A 24,888-nucleotide genomic window follows, 5' to 3' on the forward strand; every position below is an offset into this window, starting at 1 on the left:
TCAACCCCAGATCAAGGGAAGAGTGGGCTGGGCTGGAAGACATTGCATCAGCTGCTGCCACAGGGGCTATTTCGCGTGCTCACTGCACTGGACCCCGTGGTAGCCCTTAGCATCCTCGGCGCATGCTTGCGTGTTAGTGCAGTGCTCTCCATCAGGACACGTTTGTCAGTGTTGTGACTACACACAGATCTGTGCAGCATATGTTGGGTCACAGTCCTACATTTACCACTTTTGTAATACGAATATGCACAGCTGGTGCATTCACCCCCTGCACTACCTTACTAGATTTGAAGCCTGTGATTCACAGGCTTCTTTGATTTAGGCAAAATGTTAACCCATTGGCCTGTTTTAATCTGCATTCAAAATGTGTTTGAAGGCACATAGTTTAAAACCCCTCTGCAAGCACATTGACCCTTTAAGCTGCCATACTCTGTTCTGATCTTGGCACCTGCTTAGAGTCTACTCTACTCTATATCTGTAGGGATACAGTTATCAGCGCAACCCTTTTCTCTGACAAATACCTGCTAAATAGCATGGTCCGTGTAAACATTCCAATACAACTCCCAGAGTACGTCATCTCACAAAATCACCAAACTGGATACGATGTATGTCATGACACGGAGTCCACTCTAAATTACGACTCTATGTACTGATTCCATTGCTCCCTGTGCTAAGTCACGGGCTCTGGACCCTCCCTGCAGTCCTGCATGCTTCACACACATAGCAGTGTCGGTGCATTAACACACTGAGCTATAATTATTGTGTCTTACGATCTCGAGGTGCATACCTCTGCAGCAGTTACCCTTAATGACTGAGCTGTCTACCCACCAGCATCCTCTGCTCCCTGATTAACGAAGAGGTGGGGAGAGCTGGGACTCAATGAGGCAATGAAGTCGTGGTTCCGGCATAGGCCCTGGAAGTAGGTAGTCAGAAAATACATTGTCATTTACAACACCAATAGCTTTAACTCTCGCAAATGTGAGACCTATTGCATTACAGATGTTTGTTTGTGGATGTCGACCAATTGATGTGACAATTTTTATGGCAAGGGAAAAAAAACACACTAAATTACTGACGTTACAGCTTTCGGTAGCGGATGGTGGTCTAGAACGTCCCTGTGTGCGCAATTAACATCAAGCTGCCTTTCTTGATTGGCTCAATCGGGCAATGTGGGGGAACCCTCTTCGAGTCGTTTTTATCTTCAGCAGATGCTGTGGGAATATGGCGTTCAGATACCAGTTTTCTCAAGATTCCAAAGCAGCCCAAATTCTCTCCTTACAAACGTTTGCATATTATACCTAGAAGATTTAGGCAGCTTCAAGAAGAATGCCACTTCCCCTGACTCATGCTTTGACACCTTTGAACAAATATGGATTAATAGGCTTATCCCTTCAGTACAGCGCTATGAAGAAATGAGTGAAGGCTAGGTATTGTACTCTAGGTAAATTTCTATTAGTAGGGCAACGGAAAACCTGGGGTTAGGTAGCGGTCTCCCAATCCAGGAACACATTCAGACTTATGTCCAGGCGTACAGTGCAGTCAAGGAACACTTCAGTAAAGCTCATTTTTCTGACAAATTCATAGGAAAAGGCAGTTGGTAACACATTCTATACCTGTATCTCAATGAATCTACTGCTTTGGCAGCTTTTTCCTCACTTGCTCAATATACTGAAAGAAGGATGGATTATGCAAGGTGGGGGAGATACAATCTTATGACCTATAAGGCTGTGCTTGGAGCCAATTTTTAAGTGTATGGCTTTTTACTTAAAATGGACTCTATATTCTGCTCCTCATTGCTTGTTCCAGATGTATCCATCCTCATCAGCTAGCTGTTTTCGAAGAGGTACTCTTGAGAGTATTGGGTGCATTTACTTTTTCTCTGTCCTAAACGATTTCATTTTTGGAGTAACATGTTTTTTTAAGCGAAAAATTACCAGTTCAAATTGAACCTGATCTGCATGGGGCATTATTTGGGATCTTGCCCTTGAATTGCTCTGTTACGTTAAAACAACAACTCTTTTATATTGGGTCATTAGTAGTCAAATCATTAATTCTACAAAGGTAGAAATCTCTGGTCCCGCCATCATATGACAAAGCTGGATATTAAAAATTAACCGGGTTGGGAAACACGAACTATATGTCCAAAGGGTAGGTGCCCTTAAGGAAGCAGAGGGAATTTGTGTCTGTTTTAGAGGGGACAACCGAGATAGGCAGAAAGGTATGTATCTATATATATATATATATATATATATATATATATATATATATATATATATATATATATATATATATATATATATATATATATATATATATATATATATATATGTATATATATATGTGATCTTTTTTTTTTTCTTTCTTGGAATGTTTGATTGTGATATTTCAATGAGGTCTGAATACGGCAAATGAGTTGTATGAAATGGTCAGTTTTATAATTTTGTATTTTTGAATTACGACTTGGTCCTCATTAAGAATAAACAGTTTTTATTAAAAAAAGAGGTCCAGCTAAGAACTAAAATCGGGGCGGGACAAAGATGGGCAGACAACGTGATGATGCAGTCACAGCAGAATCCGAGTTCATGCAAGGACACCAGATGAGGAGGAAACAGAGTTGGAGCAGGGAGAGGGCTATGACACCAAAGGAAGTGTCATAGACTAGAAGGGTTGAAAAGATGGGAGCTTGAACACATGCTAGCATTAAATAGTTCACACACGCACGGGGACCAAGGCAACATCACTGGACTGGAAGTCATGTGTTGAAGCACTCTGCTACTGAAGAGGGACAAAAGCATACAGAGTGCTCAGGTCCAAGATTGAGGACACCGAAGGAAGTAAATCCTCTGATGACACTTGGACGCTGAAAGGCGATCTGGACAGGTTGAGGGAAAAGGAGCTGAAAGATTAGGAGCCACTGATTCTGAAGAGGATGTAGACGCCGACACTCTAAGCCGATCACCAGACACTTGAGATTGAGCGAAAGAAACCTCAACTCATAATCAAAATGGCTGCTTTGTGGCAGTAGAAAAAGGACTTTGATGAATTGCTGAAATGGTTTTGAATCTCAACAAGGCTGCAGGATCCAAACCTGTTGAAGAGCACAGGAAGCTCAAATGTCAGACTACACCAGAACCACACAATGAGGAACAGGAGGAGATCTATGAGGAGAAGGACTGCTCCCTTTTGAAGAACAGGGCACACAAATGGAGGGCTGGCAAAACATTGATCTTGGCTAGCCGGAGGCGGGAGTGAAGTAGTCAATCACAGCCAGGCAACCTATCAGTATAGAACTTCATAAAACGGGCTGCAGAAACCTACTGTCTGCAACTTAAGAAGAAACGTAGTATGGTATCCATCAACAAACCACCATGCAGACCCTAAAGAAGAATTTGTATCTTTCAATGCTCCCAAGCTTCCTTGACCAAAGAAAGGGTGCATTTCACGAGATTGTGTCCTTGCAAGTAGGGACTCCTCAAATAGAAAATATAATCACTCTTTTCAGGAATGGCAATGCAGTGGTTGACTTGGTTATCTTGGTTACAGTCAGGCAGAGAAAAACCCCAGTGCCCCTGGGCCACAGAAAGTAAAAGGGTGGAAATGGCGGGCATGAAAATAGTGGGCAACAGCCAATAAGTGGAGAAGTGAAAACTCTAGCACACTCTTCAAAAGCGATGGCCACCAGCGGTGGGAGTAGAATTAAGATCTCATGTAGCTTCTCCCCTCAGAGCACAAAAAGAGGGCCAATACAGTCATCCAGCAGGGGAAGATGATCTCTAAAACATACCTCAGTTAGGCCCTAGATGCTGCAGATACTGCAGTTGGGCAAATGTGTATAGGGACAACATTTTGGAGACACACTTATCTCCGAGTCTTGAGGGGGAGTTTAGGCCAGAAGTACAGGCCTCAATCGTAAATTTGCCATTCATATGTGGACGTCTGCTCAGCCTGGCAGTGGATGAGGCACTGCAATAGATTAAGCAAATATAGCAGCAAAGCAGTTGGGGCATTGTGGTTTCACCTGGGACGTTTTTCAGCCAATCACCTCCCCCTCAGTTCACAGGCAACAGTTCCCCAGTGACATTCTTTGTGGTAGAGCGCAGGGAAGAGGACAGACGTTGAAGGGTGCAGCGTCCTCAGCAATGTGACTCACTCAACTTTGTCCCCTACACCAGTTGGGAGGGGGGGGGGGGCAAAATACAGGCATTCCTCTTAGAATTGGAGGCAGTCACTGCAGAGGAGTAGATCCTGAACATTATACTACATGGCTATTATGTTGAGATGTGCAAAAAAAACACCAACAGTGTCGCCAAGATCAAACAATCACAGCAAGGAAGGTTTGCCTCACTTGCAGCAAGAATTCCTGTTTAATCAAGCTATAGAAAAGTCCCTAAAAGAGAGATCAACCGTAGGGTATAATTGGTGCTTTCAAGTCCCAATACCAGGTCAGATCGAACTACTGATTCTAGCTCTCAGACTGTTAAATGTATACATAAATGCTAAGTGGTTTGAAATGACCATACTGAAAGAAGTCATACCTCTTCTGAAGAAGGGAGGCTACATGGCCGCCGTAGACCTGCAGAACGCCTGTCTGCACATACCAGTGAACCACAGGCACAAGGAGTTCTTCAGATTAGTTGTGGACAAGAGGTACTTTCCCAGTTCAGAGTATTACTTTTAGGATAAAGTCCTCACCCAGGTTCTTCACAAAGTGTCTTGACATAGTAGCCATCTACTTAAGAAGAATGAGAATGCATGTAAACCTCTAACTGGACAACTGGTTGGTAATGGTAAGTTCCCAAGAACAATGCCAGAAGAACTTTCATGCAGTGATGCTAACACTTCAGAGAACAAGGTTAACCATGAATCTGGAAAAAATCATACCCAGTTCCAGGGCAAGAAAAGGTGCTTATGCGTACAATAATAAACTCAAAAGAGGCAAAAGCATTACCAGTGCTTAAGTGTTTCCTGCCTTTTTGAGCTTAAATTTACCTGCACCACCAAGGTTACTCTGACAGTAAGAACTGTAATGAAATTTAGGGACATGATGGCTGCACCCTGTATACCTCTGATTCTATTTGCCAAGTTACACACCTGCCTCATCCAGGAATTGGTTACAGAGCAAGTAGTCCCAGATCACTGGAGTGGTGAAGAACTAGTGGGTGTTACACAGGGGTTGCAGAAGAAGGTACAGTGGTTGGACATCACTATAGGCAAACTCTTCTACTTCTCCCTCAGTGACCATCACCAAGGATGTGTATGACACTGGTTGGGGGAGCGCACTGGGGGGGACATTAACATGAAGGGCTATGGAGCTCGATGGAATTGGTAAAGGACGTACAATTGTTGGAACACGAGACCTACTTCCTAACACCAAAGACCTATCACTCCCAGCTAAAAGGGAAAACTGTTCCGAACCATACAACTACACATCTGCCATTTTCTACTTCAACAAGCAGGGAGGGACAAAATGATTTGTGTAGTCCAGATGGGTCAACCCTTGTGGCAGTGTATCGGGCAGGAGTACAAAACGTAAAAGCTGACAGACTAAGCAGGTAAAGTGTATTACAGGAATGGCTGCTCAAACATCAAGTACTGCAAGTGGCGCTTTAAAAATCGGGTAGACCGGACATAGAGCTGTTTGCAGCACCAAAAAATATATGCAGGTTCCCGTCCGTCAGATGGTAATTCTGTCGATAGGCTGGTTATGGAAATATGCTCACGATTTCTCCAGTATTGTATCTTTTATAGATTCACATGCTTGAATCTTCCCCGTCGTCATGGTGGGAGACCCATGGTAACAGTAGAAATAGTAGTACTGAAAACATTACATAGACCTCCATAGAGAGAAAGCACTCTATCAACCACATTTTATAACATCCAAAGTTTAGCCAATCACAGCAAAGATCTCAGAGTAACCCTCTCCACAGAGCCACCACACCTCAGATTTCTTACTGCAAGTTGTGTGATTCGGTGTAGCTCTGAGCTCTGCTCAGTGACTGTTGGCTTTTTTCAACTTTTGACCTCCAGCTTTCAGCTCGTTATTTCTTTCTGTGACTTTCATAATGCCAGATAAAAAAGGGTTGTTTAGGTCCTGCAAGTCTGGTGGCAAATGTAGACTTTTCTCAGAAGATCCCCACAAGCAATGTCTCTATTGCCTCTACCCTGACCGTAAGTCCAGGGAATGCAAATACTGCCGCACCTTCTCGGCCAAAACCCTCATGGATAGGGAAGGAAGACTGCTCCTTAGGCTCCCGAAGAAAAAGGCAGTTTCTGAATCTGGTTCCGACACCGAGGAAAAGCACCACTCTTCCTCCAGGAAAAGAAGGTAGCTCCTCTTGTTACCAAGGGAACTCCAAGTGATCGAAATCACAGGAACAGGAAAAATCTGAAGAGCAACGCCACAGAAAGCAGGTAGAGGGAGCTCTAAAAGAATCTTCTGCTCCAGTTTCTGCTTCTATAACACCTGTGAGAGATATTCTTGTCCGTCGATGGCGTCGTCCACTAGAGCTATTTCTGTTAGACCTGAGGTGATTCCATCTGCGGCTTCTACGGCGACAATGTCGACTGTCACTACGTCGGTGGCCGCTGCGTCGACGGGACTGCAGTTAACCCTGGCGATGGGACTATCTCCCACGACGAGATCGTCGACTAGCCTTCCTCCGGCTAGAATTTCTCCGTCGACCACTCCTTTCCGCCGATGGTGGTGGTGTCTTTGTCGACGGTACTGTCGACAGGCCCGTCGATGGTACAGTTAACAGGAGAAAAAATCCATTTGACTTTCTAAGGTTCAGGATTATTCAAAAATGTCTCTGCTGCCACCTACATGTTGGCTTGACTTCCAGGAGTCTGAGGATGACAGCACGTTTGGCCTGCATATAGTTCTTACCAGCTAAAAGCCAAATGTCAGGACTTTGATGATGAGGACTTGGAGGACATTAATCCATCCTCATACCTTGCAGGAGAGTATTCTTTCACTGACTTGGCTACCCTTCAGGAGCCAGCATCTTTCCAAGATCGTTATCCCTATGAGAAATAGGATCCGCGCCATATTGGGGAACCATCTATTAACGTTCTAGTGTCATTGGTAACAGACTTACATCACATGCTAAATGACTACTATAGGCGCTCTCCTGAGGCAAATGCTCCGCAACATCCTCCACCTCCTCAGCAGGCCCCTGTGGAACACGCAGGACAAGTAACTCCTAGACCTGTGAGGGAAAAGGTTTTGTCTCCTCCTATTGTTGTTCCTGATGATTCACAAAACGTGAACCAACAACAGATGGAGGCAGTAGAGATGCACTCTGATGATGACACCCAGGAAGAATGGGATGATTACATAGTTCCGGCACCTTCATCTCCTATCCCTCCTCCTGCAGACTCTCCCCCTGCTGACATTGGGAGCTTTCATGTCCTTTTAGAACGTGCCTCGAGGCGCTTTGATCTACCCATGCCAGTTAAAAAACTTTTATGACTTTAAGTTAGGCACTCAACGATCCATTAGGACAATTCCCATGGTGTGGTGCAGTGGCCAGGGCAGCTGACTTTAGGGTTCAGGGTTCAATCCCTGGCTCCGGCGGCAGCTCAGCACCATGTGACTCTGGGCAATAGCTCACTTAATTTTCCATCACGGCCCCCAGGGCCTTGAGACCCATAAGGGTGAGTAATTAGTGCTTTACAAATATGGATTTACATAGTGGATTACTAATGGCAGGAAGATCTAAAACTGATGCAGACACCAGCTTCCGTTCCAGTAGTAGTCCCGAAGCTGTATAAAAAGTACAAAGCCCCAGATAATTCACACACATGCCTCATCGCTCACCCTAGACTGGATTCAGTGATCATGCATGCTTCTGAAAGAAGAGCTCAAAATCTGGCATCTCAATATTCTGCACCTCCGAATAAAGAAGTATGTTGGCTGGACAACATAGGGAAGAGGTTTGCCGCCCTGGCAGCCACTTCTGTAAGAGCCTCCAACGCTCTGGCCATTCTGGGCAGGTACGACCAACAGATGTGGTCGGACAGCTCTACGCTCCTAAAACATCTTCCCGAAGATAAAATAAAGGAAGCAAGGGATATCTTATCGGAAGGGGAAAAAGCTTCCACTGAGATGATGGAGATTGCAACGGATAACTTTTCGACTTTCTTCCGGCAAATGGCAGGAGCAGCGTTGTTGAGGCATCATGGTGGCTCAAGGCAACTAGCTTCTGTCCTGAGGTTCAGCCTAAGTTGCTAGATATGCCTTTTGACAGTGAATGCCTATTTGGATGAAGCCCTTCAATCTATAAAAAAGGACACAGACTTGGCTAAATCCCAGGCAACGCTACAACAATGTAGTTTCCAGTCCTTTCGTGGCAGAGTTCGAGGGCAGTACGTATCCAGACCGCAGTTCCAACAGCGGTTCCAACATTACCCTTAAACATCCTATCAGGCGTACAACCAACCTTACAGGTCCGACACAGCATTGTCCTGTTTGTGACCCATCGGTCGTAAAAGGCAGCAATCTGCTGGAAGACTACAGGATTCTAACAAGAGGCAATAAGTTTGTCCAGGCCCCCGCCACTACAGTCCCACATCAATTTGAACCAGCCTACTCCAAAAAATTAAAAATTGGACATCCATCTCGTCTGACAAATGAGTTTTGGATGTCTTCCGTCACAGTCCTGCCCTAGAGTTTGTTCAGTATCCTCCAACCACCTCTCCTCGACCGATGGTACTACTTAGTCATCTGCCAGATCTCAAGAGGGAAATGCAAATTCTTCTTTAAATACGGGCCATAGAAAAGGTACCCTTACGTCAACACAATCATAGGTTTTATTCCCACTTCTTCTTAATCTTAAAAAAGACAGGAAAATGGAGACAGGTCTTGGACCTCCGGTTACTGAACAAATTCATCAAAAACCAATCTTTCAAGATGTTGTCTCTGCAGGACATCATCTTATGGAAAAAAGGGATTATCTGTCATCTCTTGAGCTTCTTGATGATTATTTTCACATCCCCGTTTACCCCAAGCATCGAAGATCGCTCAGGTTCAAAGTGGCAGGGTGCCATTATCAATTCAGAGTGCTTTCCTTCGGTTTGAAGTCGGCCCCCAGATTCTTCACCAAAGGCATGGCACCGATAGCTGCATTTCTGAGATGCTCAGGCCACCAGGTATTCCCCTACCTGGACGATAGGTTAATTTCAGGCAGCCAAGAACTCTACTCAAACTTGCCGGAATCTTTAAGTCTCTGGGTCTCCACCTCAGTCTGGAAAAGTCCTCTCTCATTCATTCCAATTCTCTGACTTTCCTAGGTGCTCGCATTGATACAAATCTCGGCAAAGCCTTTCCAACTCTCGAAAGAATCTTGCGCTTCCAGGGAATGACAAGTCTTCTATCATCAAACCGGTCAGTTTCTGTCAAAGTACAAATCTATGCTGGGGATGATGTCCTGATGCATTCAACTAATTCCAAATTGCCGCCTCGTATGCGCCCACGACAGGATTCAAAATCTCGACGGATATGAAAACTGCAATGTCTTGGTGGTAGATCGAGGAGAACATGACTCTGGGCATGTCCTTGATTCACTCATCTCCTTAGTTTGTGATGACATCGGATGCGTCCATGGAGGGCTGGGGAGCTCACCTCCTTGAGCTACAAGTGCACAGAAAATGGTCAAAACAGGAGTCGAAATGCCACATAAACCTTCTAGAGTTAAGAGTGGTGTTCTTTGGCCTAAAGACATTCTTGCCTAGGATTCGGGAGTCTCCAGTTCTCGTCCGGTCGGACAACACCACCCCCATGTTTTATGTCCAGAAACAGGGTGGCACCCAAGCTCAGGCTCTCTCTGTACAAGAACAAGAGATTTGGGAATGGCTCAACCAAATTTCACTACGAGTGGAGCACATGCCAGTAGTCCATAATCAGTGGACCGATTCTCTCCGCAAGGTGTCCAAACAGTGCCATGAATGGGAGATCATCGACCAGATGTTGTAGATGGTCTTCCGGTCTTGGGGCTTTCCAGCAATAGATTTATTCGCTGTGTATCTAAACAAAAAGTGCACCTTTTACGCAAGCAGGACTCCTCTGCCGGGATCGTGGGGAGACGCTTTTCTCTTCTCCTGGACAGGAAAATTTGCCTATGCCTTTCCCCTGCTTCCTCGCATTCCTCGAGTGCTCCAAAAAATAAAACTGGAGCTGTGCCGCATAATTCTTATTGCTTCCGGGTGGGCAAGGCAATTTTGATACACAGAGCTTCTTCGCCTATCAGAGTGCACTCCGATTCTCTTTCCTACAACGGAGGATCTTCTTTACATGCACATGGGGTAAGTGATTCATCCTCAAATTATTTCTCTTCACTTATCTGCTTGGCTCCTCACTTCATTGAATTTGAGAGTTTGAACATACCCAATGATTACAAAATTGTATTAAATTCTCGAGCTCCTTCAAATGTTAGTCTGCAAAGTGGAAAAGGTTCTGTGTGTGGTGCAGTGTTCATTCTTTACATTCTCTTACACCTAGCTACGGCAGGACTCTCACATTCGTCCATTAAGATCCACCTTGCTGTGATTTCTAGATACAGACAACGTCTGGATCAATCTTCATTGTGATCTCATAAACTTAAGGAATTTCTAAAAGGCCTATTCAGGACCTACCTAGCAGTGAAATCCTCCTCCAGAGCTAAGTCAACTAAATAGGTCTTGTCACAACTAATGAGTTCTCCATTTGAACCTGTACACAAATGTGACTTAAAATTTTTCTCCTGGAAGGTGGCCTTTCTCTTGTCCATTATGTCAGCCAGACGGATCCACGCGATCCAGGCATTTTCTACAAAGGAACCATTTCTTCAATTTTTAGCAGATAGTTATTCTGCGTACAAATCCGTCTTTCATACCTAAAGTACCATTATCTTATCACCTCCACCAGCCTATCATTCTGCCTAAATTTTTTCCAAATCCGTCCTCTGCGGCAGAAAAATCTCTCCATTCTCTGGACATAAAACGCTGTTTGAAATTTTTCCTGCTATGGACAAAATCCTTTCTAAAGTCTTCTCAGCTTCTGGTTTCTTAGTCTGCACCCAGGAAGGGTCACTCGCCCTTACTAGGGACAGTATTGCTCGTGGGTCACCACAGCTATTTTCAGCCATAGGAATGCTGGACATCCATTGCCTCCAAGAGTGCAGACCTGTTCGACGAGAAAGGGTGCAACTTCAGCCCTGTTTGCGGGGGCTTCTCTCCTTGACATGCAGGGCAGCAACTTCGCGAGGACGCACACGTTCACAAAGCATTACTACCTAGATGGTTGGTGTAAGGCAGATTTAGCTGTGGGACAAGCAACTCTTCGTCATCTCTTTGCCCAATGTAGGTGGCTTATAACCATCCTGATTTCTTTATCTACTTATGGTGTTTATTCTTGTGTAATCTTTTTGTTGGTTATTTCTACCTGTATTAAGAGAATTCTGGTTTTATCTGTATGATTTTCAAAAACTGTCATGGTGAGATTGTTCGCCTTCATTGTTTCTTCTATTCATATATAGATATACTGCTCTTTAATCAGATTCAAGCATGTGAATCTATAAAAGATACAATACTGGAGAAAGAAAACTGTTACTTACCTGTACACTGGTTCTCCAGTATTGATATCTTTCATAGATTCACGTGCGACCTGCCCTCCTCTCCTGTTAGGCTCACAATTCTACCTCAGAACATATATATAATATCTGTATTGCACACTTGTGCTTGAAATCTGAGGTGTGGTGACTGTGGAGAGGGTTACTCTGCGGTCTCTGCTGCTCTGCTGTCATTGGCTGAGCATTGGATGTTATAAAATGAGGTTGATAGTGTTCAATTGAATTTTCTCTCTATGGCTGTCTATGTAATGTTTTCAGTACTACTATTTCTACTGTTACCGTGGGACTCCCACCATGACGACTGGGAATGATTGAAGCATGTGAATCTATAAAAGATATAAATACTGGAGAATCACAGTGTACAGGTAAGTAACTTATTTTTTTCCCCTAATACCTTTATTACCATTGGTGATGAGTTTATGGAAGCAGTCGCCCATGATGCTAATCTTGATAACACCACAGTGGGCAAGACAGACGTGGTACTCGGACGTAGTGGAGAACTTGCCAGTTGCAATTAAAAAAAATCCTCCATCATAAGACCAGCTAACAATTATGCTCCCCAAAGTCCGCCAACCTCAAACTAGCAGCTTGGCTCCTGACGACTTACAATTCGGACACCTTGGTGTCCCACAGAGAAACATTGTAGACCTAGGGAAAGCCAGAAGACCAAGTACAAGAAAGTGGTTGGTACATGGCAAAATGGAACCAATATGTTAATTTTGTAGTTTTTTTGTTTTTTTCAACAGTTTATATAGTGCGAAAGTTTTATATAGTGCGAAATTGACCCGAAGGTATTGTGTATCAGAGCACTTTACATAGCACAGTTGAGTTACATGAGGACACATCTATTTTTGTTAGGCACGGGGAGATTAAGTGATTTGCTCAGAATCACAGGATGTTCAGCGTCATTGCACAGTGTCACGAGCCCTGGGCCCCTACAGTACCTGTGCAATTCACAGGTATTGGAAGTGCAGTGAAACCTTTTAAAACCATGGGCTGGGAGTTTGGCACCCCAAACTCCACAGCTCCAGGATGGCTTTACTGAAGACTGAAGAGTTTAGTATTAAACTCCTCAGCCCATTAAACCCACACTGATGCCAGTGTTGGATTTAATATAAAACACCCTCAGAGGACATTTATGGGGTTCCCCCTGAAAAACGACCTAACGCTAGTGTCCTGGCTAAGTGGCTGCTCGCCAGCTGCTACCCTCCGGCATGTTTCTGGACCCCTGGTCGAGAGCCTCCCACACCTAGGTGGAATCGCATGGATGGTGGAAACCATCCATCGCACCACCACCGCAGAAGACGCCACCCGATCATTAAAGACCTCAACTTCAATTTCCAAAACAGTGGCAAAACCACCATCAGTCAGCCTCGCCTTCAGACCTTTAGGACAATGTTCCAGCTTCTGCGCACCATCATTGAATTCATCACTACGCTTGCCATTGACTCCAAACACTACATCTTTTTCAGAGACTTTAACTTTCGCCTCTACGAAACAGACGCCGGCAACCTCCTCCTAAGCATGAACAATATCGGCCTCACCCAACTGGTCACAAACTCCACACACATCGCAGGGGAAAAACTCGACCCCATCTTCACGCCCAGCGATAGAGTAAAGTACAGCCATGTCACCAACCTCACCTGGACAGACCACACTATTATGCTATGTTATAAATGCTTATATAGCGCTCTATTGCCGAGGCGTCTTGGCGCTGGGGTGTGCAGTTAAGCCATAGTCGAGAAACCTAATAATTTAGCCAGCATTGAAAAGATAAGTTTTAAGCTCTTTCCTGAAGTGAATATGACTAAGCTGTATTCTTAGGTGGAGCGGCAACTTGTTCCATAGTAGAGCTGCCTGGTAGGTTAGCCGTCGTCCACCCAATCTCGCTAGCCTAAACTTTGGGACACATATGAAACCAAGCCTAGAAGATCTAAGTTCACGTGGTGGAGCATATGACAGTAACAGTTTCTGGCTATCCACTGAGCCGCCACCATACAAGGCTTTATGCACTAAGCAGAGGGCCTTGAATTCGATCCTTTCCTGGACAGTAAGCCAATGGAGTGCTCGCCTGCCCGTTGTGGTGGGATGCCTGTAAGGTAGCTTAAGAACCGTTCGTATGGCTGCATTTTGTACAGACTAGAGCTTTTTCAGCTGGTACTTTTCAATGCCTAGAAGCATGGTATTACAATAGTCCAGTCTGGACAGAAAGAGAGCGGCCATTACTGTCTTTTGAAGTGTCACTGGAATGAAAGGGAAAATCTTCCTTAGAGTTTTCAAAAGGAAGAAACTGGTTGATGCTAGACTATTCACCTGTGTTCCCATGGTAAGCTTTTCATCCAGGAAGAAACCAAGGTTTTTTACCTTTTTTACTACCTGTGGGCATTCTCCAGCTTCTCTTGGCCACCAGTTGGTATTGTTCACTTCACCATCACAAGACACCTTTCGCCCCCACCCCCATCAATGCCACCAAGCCACCCAGCATCTCACTGAAGCTGGAACAAAGTAGCGGTGAGACAGTGAACAGGCGCCCTCCACACCTTCCACCCAGACACTTCAACCAACCTAGAACATGCGATCAAGAACTTCTCCACCTGTATCACTGAGTGCACCAATGGAGCTGCCCTTGTCAAACCCACCAAATTCAGTAGATCCTCCAAACATGCCAGCTGGTAAACCACAGAACTGAGACTCACTAAACACAACTTCAAGCGACTTGAAAGGAAATGACGTATACGCAAAGAGACCACATACAGAGCTTCATGCTCCACATCCCTCAACCAATTCTACCAACTCCTCAAAGAGACAAAAAGGAGCACCCTTGCAAAGCTCTAACCGCATCAATGAACTATTTATCGTCGGAATTCTCCAACTCCATAGCCACCACCATGATCACCCTTTCCCAGGAACACTACACCACCCTGACAGACTTTTTCCACGACAAGATTTCCACCATCCACATGCAACCCTCTTTCATCCACTATGGGACAAAATAATCGTGGCACACTTGTACTCAGAACTCAGAAGATGCCACCAGAGTTGTTTAAGCCTATGCACCTCATTTGGCAAACAAACCCCAAATATTCATGTGGCTAAACTACATTAAATGACATTTCAGTTTTTAACAGTCCTATGAAAAATGTACATAGGCTTTCATGCCGGAGCTGGAGAAGTCTATGTAATATACAGACACTGGACAACATCTACAAAACCTCTGTACCCTAACCCACCGATATCGACATTCGTTGCCTGGCGCAGACATTCTTAGCCCCCTCGGTCCCACAGATGATAACCCCAACTACCGGCTAACCACCTGGGACCAGCTCAACACACAGAACTCCACGGCCATCATGAATTCCACCCACTCAGGGGCACCCATGAACCCCTGGCCCCGCCACATCTTCAACCTCAAGAACAAGACAATAGCCAATGAGCTCACCGCCATCTTCAACACATCCATCACCATAGCCAGTTTCTCCAAAGAATGAAAGCGCCCAGAGGTCAATAACCTCTTCAAGAAACCGTCCGCTGACCCAAGCAAACTCAAGAACTACTGTCATATCTCTTTGCTCCACTTTCCCATTAAAGTCTTCCAAAAGGTCATTAACCGCCTACACGGGGAATACCTGGAGAACAACAATCTTCTGGACACCTTCCAGTCCGGATTCTGCACCAACCACAGCACCGAAACCGCTCTGATCGCTGCCACAGACTATATTAGAAACCTTTTTTGATAGTGGAGAAATGGTTGGCCTTGATCCTCCTTGACCTTTCAGCAGCTTTTGACACCGTAGCCCACCACACCCTTATCAAGAGACTTCACCACATTGGAATCCTCAGATGTACGCAAATGTATTGCCTTTCTGCCTCACTGGAAGATCCCATAGAATCTGCCTTCCTCCCTTCACATCGGAACCTAAGAACATCATGTGCACCATCCCTCAAGGCTCGTTCCTCAGCCCCACACTTTTCAACACCTACTAACCCTCTTGGGCAACATCGTCAGAACCCATGTACTAAACATCATATCCTACGGCACCCAGCTCATTCTCTTGCTATCAGAAGACCCCTCCCCAATGTTGACCAACATCTGCAGACTCATCACGTGCATCGCCGACTGGATGAAAGACAATTACCTGAAACTCAACACAGATAAAACGGAAGTACTGATATTTGAGAACAGCACCTCCCTGTGGAATGACTCCTGGTGGCCTTCTGAACTAGGACCCTCTTACACCTAGACTGACCAGGCCCGATCATTCTGGACAGCAAGCTCACCATGAAAAGCCAGATCCACACTTTCTCTTCCGCCTGCTTCCTCATTCTTCGCCTGGTCAGTAAGATCTTGAAATTGCTCCCCTTCAACACCAGGCAAACTGCCTCTCAAATCTAGTCACCAGCCTACTGGACCAGCATCCTCTATGCAAGAATCACCTCGTATCACCTGAACAGACTACAGACTATACTTAATTCAGCAGCTAGACTTCTCCTCGATCTCCCAAAGCGTACTCACATCGCCTCACAACTCAAGAACCTCAACTAGCTACCTATTCAGAAGAGGTGTCAGTTCAAGAGGCTTATCCACACCTACAAAGCACTGGACAACCAAGGACCAGCATACATCAACCACCGCCTGAACTTCCACCAACCCTACAGACACCTGCGCGCCGCCACCCTTGCTCATACCCCTTTTATCCGGTGAAGCAACAGCGGAGATCGCTCCTTCTCCTACCTACATCAAAATCCTGAAATGACCTCCACCTTCACCTCTGGATCTCACCCTCTCACCTGGATCTCAGCATATGGCTCAAGACCTGGCTGTTTAACTATTTAACTGAGCACTCCCTATGCAGCAAGGTTCATAGCGCCTAGATACCCTCTCAGGTGGCTAGCCTCTTTTCACAAGTCTTGATTGATTGATTGATTGACAACTCTGGGTCAGGGAACTGTAAGCGCTGACATTTCATGAACCCTTTTATGGATACACAAGCACATGGTGGTACAGTTCTTTCACAAAGTCATCACACACTTCCACGTTAATCAGTCCATTCAGCTGCTCAGGTTCTTTCAGCAGCCAAAGACTTATGCTGAAAGGGGATTGCACACACAGGCTGTACAGAGGACAGTCCTGTAGTACCTGCAGGAAGCAAACTGGATGAAAAAGGAAGCAGTCTCTTTATTTTCTATACACCCGCAAACATAGGCTCACCTGTGTCCAAATGGATCATTGCAAGATTTATAGTACAGACAATCCAGACCTGCTACAATAAAGCTGGAATGGCATTACAGGAGAAACAGATTGGCCAGTCCACCAGGAAAAAAGAGGGGCAATGCTTGTCTTTTCAGCAGCCACTTCCATTAATGACGTATATATGGCAGCTACATGATCTATATACACCTTAACAAAACGCAGATGAGTGGATTTTCAGGCGAATAGAGAAGCACAGACAGGACAGAAGGTTTTAAAACATCTGTTTGCTAGCATGCGCTCATTTAAACTCAACCTCCCAAGGTAGAAAGATGCCCTCGGGTCTAATGCCCGCTACATAAAGTGCAAAGATTAATAAATATTGCTACAAGATCCGTGCTCAGCTGTTTGCATCATTTTGTAGGCACTAAGCTTGAGCTCCCTAAAAATGACTGCTGTTTTTCTTTCGATTTGTCGATCTAAGTTAGATCAGCAAAATAAAAAAAGCAATACAAGCAAGAAACAAGCAAATTAGATTGCAATTAAGCCAACCAATTGTAAGCAGTGGGCTGACTCTTAAGCCCACTGTACGCTAACAGTACGTCTCTCAACAGACAGCGCATGCTCTGTATAGAAGGCTTCGACCTAAAAAGACTACAGAAAGGCTTATTCCGGAACCAGCCACTAGTTGGCAAAATAATGCACAGCATGAGAATCCAGAATTATTTAAGCTGTAAAACTACTCCTAAAGGTCTGACCACTTTGTTCTAACTACGGATTCCTCACCTTTGGAATAGATGCCACTTCATTACCTTCCAAAGGTAGAGAGTCTGGGGAGTGGATTCATCAGGAAAACTAGCAGGACGAAGCAGGAGACCTGGCTGTCAAGGTAGTAGTGTTTCCTGAATGTTTACACTGACACACAGCTTGGTTGATGTTTGGAACTGGCACCTCCTTGCCAGTGCCAACATAGGCAACTTGGTCCTAGTGGAATAAACCCACAAGTCTTCTGGGGGTTTCTTCTTGGCTAGTGCGTAGCATATATTTAGCGCAGAAGACAGTACATGTTGCTATAGACCTGTTTTGCCTTTTTTGGTCTTCCTGAACCCCAGAAAGTGCTTCACACTTCCATTAATGACATATATATGGCAGCTACATGATCATCCATTTACACCTTACAAAAAGATCACGTGTGGATTTGCAGGCGAATGGAGAAGCCCAGGTAGGACAGAAGGTATGAAAACGCCTGTTTGATAGCGTGCACTCCTTCAGACTCACCTCCCAAGGTAGAAAGTTGCCCTTGGGTCTAGTGCACGCTATATGAAGCTCAAAGATATATATCTATATATATATATATATATATATATATATATATATATATATATATATATATATATATATATATATATATATATACCGCTACAAGATCAGTGCTCAGCTATTTGCATCATTTTGTAGGCACTAAGCATGAGCGCCCTCAAAATGAGTAGTTTTTTTCCTTTCGATTTGTCGATCGGAGTTAGATCAGCAAACTAAAAAAAGCAATACAAGTGGGTGAGGGAAAACACAAGAGTGGTGGTTAGGAAAGAAACACCGAGGGCATGGGTGTGGGAAGCAACATTGACTGCACGGGGAAGGATGCCCATAGAAAGGGGGAAATAAATGAGCGAGTGCAATTAGGGCAAGCACATCATTGAAGCAGCGGAAGACAAGCACGCAGCCAAAGAAAAAGCAACACACACGGTGGAGGAAGAGGTTAGCACAGAAAGGAGTCAGCTGGAAAACACATGCACTCTCATAGAGTACCTAAACAAAAAGAAAAAAGTAGCACCTGAAAAATCGGCACAGTAATGTGCCCATGCACTAGGGGAGGGATAAACACAGGAAGAGTAAGGAAAGCCCACACGCTAACGATAGGAAGCAAGCAAATGAGATTGCAATTAAGCAACCAATGGTAAGCAGTGGGCTGACTTTTAAGCCCACTGTACGCTAACAAAACGTCTCAACAGACAACGCATGCCCTGTATAGAAGGCTTCGACCTAAAAAGACTACAGAAAGGAATATTCAGGGACCAGCCACTAGTTAGAGGACTAATGCACCGCATGAGAATCCATAATTATTTATGCTGTAAAAGAAACACCTAAAAGTCTGACCATTTTGTTCTACCTACATATTCCTCACTTTTGGAATAGGTGCCACTTCAGTACCTTCCAAAAGTAGAGAGTCTGAGGAATGGGCTCGTCAGGAAGACTTTCAGGACGAAGCAGGCGACCTGGCTGTCAAGGTAGTAGTGTTTCCTGAATGTCTGCACTGACACAGAGCTTGGAAGATGTCTGGAACTGGCACATCCTTTCAGTGCCAACATAGGCGCCTTGGTCCTAGTGGAATAAACCCACAGGTATTCTGTAGGGTCCTTCTTGGCTAGTGCTTAGCACATTTTTAGCGCAGAAGACTATATACGTCGTTATAGACCTGTTTTACATCACTTTGCCTTTCTTGGTCTTAGTGAAACCCACAAAGTGCTCCACACAATAGTTTCTTGTATTGGCAGTGTAGGAACTCGAAGCTCTGTATTGTCTTGCTGATGAGACATCTCCTCCAAAGGTTGTGGCAGAGCGCACAATTTCAGCAGCGTAATCGATTGACCAACGTGATACTACCTTTATCTGAAAGGTAGCTTGTGTCACTGCACCAGTTTCTCTGGTAGCAATGTGCTGAGGGAGACTGCACCTGTAGTTTTCTCAAGCTGCGGACAGAGCTGGTGGTGATAAACCGTCTCAATTGTCAGAGGTTGTAGCAACCAACTGTGAATAGACTCAAATGGCATTCCCACAAGGAATAGTTCAGTTTGCCACAGCCCAGATAACCACATACTAAGCTTTCACCACTAGTTATTAATAGCAGGAATCATTAGGGAGTGTCTTTTTGATTCCCTGGTCAGTCATATTGGGCTGCAATTGACAGCCCTTCTTCTTTATATCATTGATTTCCGGTGTCCTATTGAAGATGTAAAGATAGTGTTGCACAATGACTCTAAGGAATGAAGCATGGACCAGACAGTAGTAGTAACACATGTCCATTTCGATCTTCAACTTCTATAAATTGTGTTCAACCATTCATTCTGACTCGGGAGCAGAACCAATTCCCGCTTCCCTGAGCCTGGCGGCATGGCTCTTAAATTCTTTGCATGGACATTTGGACATCTTTAAAGATTGTAAAGTGGTTTTGTGGTTAAGTGACTTCTCTTAATCAAATCATATGAATTTATGAAAGGTTCAATGCCAAATAAATTAATTGTGAGCTACATTCCTGCGGCGTTGATAAATTCACACGCAACCCTCTTTCACCTCTGTGGGGCAATATAATTGTGGCACCCTTGTACTCAAACCTCTGAAGATGGCCACCAAAGTTGTTTAAACCTATGCACCTCATTTGGCAATCAAACTCCAAATATTCAGGTGGCTAAACTACATAAAATGACATTTCAGTTTTTAACAGTCCTATGAAAAATGTACATAGGATTTCATGCCTGAGATGGAGAAGTCCTTGTAATATACGGACACTGGACAACTGTAGTAATGCGTAAGTAATTTATTCATATGTAGTAGCTGGAACTTAATGACCTGACTGAGCTGTTTTCTGGTGGATTTAAGTTATAGTCAGGCTTGTGTGTCACTGACCGCATCGGGCTCTAGCAGAATTATGTTCATCAGAACTTACGTTTGCAAAGCACCGATGTTTATCAGTCTGCAAAAACAGCTTGCTGTCCTGTGTCTGCCATAACACACTAAAGTATTTATCCTCATTTCATGTAATAGAGCTATTCAATCTAGTGAATGTATTTGCATTTTAATTTAGTCCTTAATGTTCCACCTGTAGATATTGCACAGTGGTTACACAGTGTTTGGTTCTTGGGCTTTGCAGTGACAGGACTTGTTCTCCCTTGTAGGAGTTGCCGGGTGGCCCCATTAGTGCAATGTGATTACTGCCCACTTCTCTTCCACATGGACTGCTTGGACCCACCTCTTACTGCCATGCCAACAGGCCGCTGGATGTGTCCCAACCACATTGAGCATGTTGTGGTAAGAATTATTCGGTAGAAGTGTTTGGGCTGGCTGTTTGGGGAAGGGTTGAATAAAGCAAAATTCTTATTCTTGTCTATAGGTAGTTGTGTCCTGTGAAATGATCTGATGCCTGCTGCATCCTAATTGCTCTCTATCATGATGTGATTGTTGTGACTGGGGATCTTGTTGGCAGTCTTGCATGTAGGCTAACGACAAGATGGATTACGTTCTGTTATCTAGATCCTTAAAGGGTATAATGTCTGGTAGTGAGGGGAAGTTTGTACAGCAGCTGATCTTGATAGGATAGCAGTTTGCAGGACTCGTAAGACTAGCATGCATAACAACTTCACACAGTTTATTCCTTATATTTTTAAATAAATGGCCTCTCATGAGATTACATTGGATCCATCACAGTGCCATAACATATTTGTTTTGTGGATAGTGGCAGACCTTAAGTCACAGTGGACTTCATAGGGTCCTCTCTGGGGTTATTGCATACTGACACCGATTAATAAACTCATTCATTGTTAATCTACTTACAGCTGAGGTAAATATGCATTGTTTTTCTGTGCACTCTTTATTTTCTCACCACATTCAGCTAAATCAGAAGAACATGACCCTCAGCAACCGATGCCAGGTGTTCGATCGGTTTCAGGACACCATATCCCAGCACGTGGTTAAAGTGGACTTCCTGAACCGAATCCATAAAAAGTATCCTCCCAACCGCAGGCTCCTGCAGTCCGTCAAGAAGAAAACCTTGAAGGTACATGAGGGCAAGGGAGGGTTTAGGTTGAGAACAGGACACTCAATGATGTAACCTCTAACCTTTCACTACTGCACTATTGTGCAAGATCAGTTCATCTTCGAATTCCTAGTGTTGTCTTTGGCCTTTTTTTAAAACGCTTTACCTTTTAACTTTGTTGAATCTCCTATAATTTTGCTGGTTGTTGATCAGAGCAGATTGATGTAGTGTAGATGGAGAGAAGAGTCAAACCAACCTATTTTTCTTCCTGCTTTTTGTTGCACAAATATACACTAGTTTTTGCAGTTTGGTGATTTATTGAGCACTTGCAGTACAGCTGTGCAAAAACATAGGTTACTTCTTTTCACTTGCTTTTCATGGGTAGATTTGTTGGTGGGACCACTGAATCATTTAGTTTGCAAATGAGGAAGAGCTTTTTGTACATACATTTATCCCCGGAAAATTGCTGGGGTAATTCAGGTGGCTAACTGTATGAAGGTTTCTGGGTTGCTGGCGAGAGGAGCACCTCTAGTTGTTGCACAAATCATCTAAATGTTGAGTACAATCCTGATAAGAGTTCTACAACGCCCAGTAAATGGCTGCAATTGTTTACATTTTTGTAACTGTTCTACATTTGCTTGTATGAATATTGATCTGTAAGTACTAATTGAATGTGTGCTTAATGTGTTCTATCAGAGCACCGGGGTGGAGATTTATTCATAGTTTGGAAACTTCTGGCTGAGACCTTGAAGGATCATTGATGATCTGAATATCTCAACAGCATCTTTGATGAACGTCACTTACACTGCTTTTGTATCAAACACATTTTCCTGCTCCTTTCCCCAGGAGAAATTGTTTGGCTTCGGTGCCAAAAATATATTGCTGCCTTCTAGTGGCTGTTTAAAAAAAAAAAAGAAAACTCAACTAGTTCAATTGTTCACTTTTTCAGGTCTGCCTACAGATCTAGCTTTTAGTTATTTTTTGTGGGCACTGCCAGCACTTAACAGATTTAACAGTGGGCTTTGGGTTAGCCACAACTGGATGGCTTCCTCATTATTCTCCTTTGCCTGCATCTTTATAAATAATTTTCCTTCCCCTTGTATTGTTCCCTCCCCTGGAGCATAGCCCCTTGAACATCCTTTTAACTGGATGACTTGTGTTCTTCCACTAAAATTCAAGGAGCTACTTCATTTCAGAACTTCTGATGAATTCACATTTTTTTGTTTTCTCCCTAGTTTCAGAGAAACCAAAAAAATCCTGATTCCTTTCTTGAGTACCACCTTATCCCGATGTCAAGTTTGCTTCAATTTTGTATGGTTGTCATTAAATTGTCTTCCTTTTAACCTGCGTTTCTTCTCATTTCAACGTTGTGTTTGATGTTGATGTTCTGTACTGCATGTAATTTTCTTGTGTGCTGAGCTGCCAAGGCGGACCTCTGGACCTTAAAAATGCAAATGCCCTGAATGTGGTTAGAGACTGACCTTGTTTCCTCCTATTCAGCCCCTCTTAGTCTGAGTGAGTGTATCATTTGGGACTAATGGTGCAAGGCTGCTGTGCTTTCAAAGCCTCTGCTGCTCACTTCTGATCATTCATGCTTTCTCAGGAAATGTAAAGCCGAACACCTATCGAACTTTGATGCCTACCTCAATCCAAGAGCCTGGATCTCATGGGTGTGCAGAGAGCCCTTGTTCACAGGTGTATGGTTTTTGGAGAACACTGGGCGTGGTCTTTAGGCTTTTCAGTAGATGTCCAGTCTATCATGAGGGACATACTGTTTGAAGTAGAGCAACTTCTCTAGGAGAACAAACTCCTCACTGGAATGTTTTAACAGAGCAGAACCTCAATTTCCTTGCTGAGACCAGTCTCCCTAGCAAGCCAGTTTCATCAGCATCTGTATTTTTTGTGGCTTCTTTCAAGTCAAAGACAGGCTTCTCAGTCTGTCCAAACCCCCAACTGTTTTTCCAAAATCCCTTTTAAGGGACCAGCAACAATGGCATCAATAACCTCACCCCACCACTGTCCCTCATTCCCTATGTAGCAGCAAGAGCTGCAACTGCATAACTGCTCTGAATTGTCCTGTGTTGAGTATGATTTATCATCAAAGAACAGATTCCTTATGATTCTCAATCTGCCTACTTTGCAGCTCACACTTTGGTTTTTCTAGGCAGAGATCCTTACTCTGTTCATCAGAGGGGCAATATAAGTAGTGCCAGAGGCTGAGAGGGTGTAGAGATACTACTCTAGCTCCTCTCTGCTCCCTAGAAAAGACTAGGGTCTCTGGATATGCTACACCGGATGATATTCAATCTTTCCTCCTATGCGACAGTTGCAAAATGCTGTCACTTGGCAGGTGTGTATGGTCCTTGAGCTACAGGAATATATTATCTTGTTAGATGCAGAGGAGTCCACTTCATATTCCGGTCCTGCCAAGCCACACCACAGGAGATACACAACTTTACATCAAGCTCCCAACAATACAAGTTTGCGATCCTCCCGTTCAGGCCCACATCTGTACTTTAGGTGTTAGCCAAGATGCTTGCATTGGTGACCGCACAGGGGTTGGAGTGCATGACTTCCCCTATTGAATGACTAGCTTGTTAAGATGAACTTTACCCAGTTGGTTTCCCCTTGTATGAAACACACTAATGATTTTCTGTCCCATTCGGATTCTCCATTAATCGCCAGAACTTGCCCTTCTGATGGATCCCTTTTAACTGGAGATAACACACATTTTGACCCCCCCACCCCAGCCTCTAGATTGTATCCAGAAACATTTCTGCCGTAGCTCACAAGCCCCACTAGAAGAAGCCATCAATCAATCATGGAGTTTGTAAAGCGCACTACTTTCCCGTAAGGGTCTCAAGGCGCTGGGGGGGGGGGGGAATGCTGCTACTGCTTGAAAAGCCTGGTCTTGAAGAGTCTCCTGAAGGTCAGCAGGTCTTGGGTCTGCCGTAGGTGGATAGTGAGGGTGTTCCATGTCTTGGTGGCGAGGTGGGAGAATGATCTGCCGCCGGAGGTCGTTCTTCGGATGCGGGCGACTGCGGCGAGGGCGAGGTTGGCGGAGCGGAGCTGGCGGGTGGGGGTGTAGAGGCTGAGTGTTGAGGTATGCTGGTCCGATGTTGTGGAGTGCCTTGTGTGCGTGGGTGAGGAGCTTGAAGGTTCTCCTTTTGTGGAGGGGGAGCCAGTGCAGGTCTCTTAAAAGGGGTGTGATGTGGCTGCGGTGGGGGATGTCGAGGATCAGGCTTGCAGAGGCGTTCTGGATGTGTTGAAGCCGTTTCAGGAGTTTG

At 44.5% G+C, this 24,888-nt stretch overlaps 1 protein-coding gene across 2 annotated transcripts in view; it reads left to right on the forward strand.

Moving 5' to 3' along the window:
• PHF12 (PHD finger protein 12) overlaps positions 1–24,888 on the forward strand; it is a 375,664-nt gene that overhangs the window by 191,713 nt on the left and 159,063 nt on the right. For both annotated transcript variants that reach the window (XM_086955134.1, XM_086955135.1), the window contains exons 6-7: positions 20,745–20,877; positions 21,458–21,622. In XM_086955134.1, coding sequence (XP_086811260.1) covers positions 20,745–20,877; positions 21,458–21,622 — 298 coding nt within the window. The remainder of the gene's footprint in view (positions 1–20,744; positions 20,878–21,457; positions 21,623–24,888) is intronic.

This window comes from Lissotriton vulgaris, chromosome 2_1, assembly GCF_964263255.1.
Source record: "Lissotriton vulgaris chromosome 2_1, aLisVul1.2, whole genome shotgun sequence".
In the NCBI taxonomy this organism is placed as follows: domain Eukaryota; kingdom Metazoa; phylum Chordata; class Amphibia; order Caudata; family Salamandridae; genus Lissotriton; species Lissotriton vulgaris.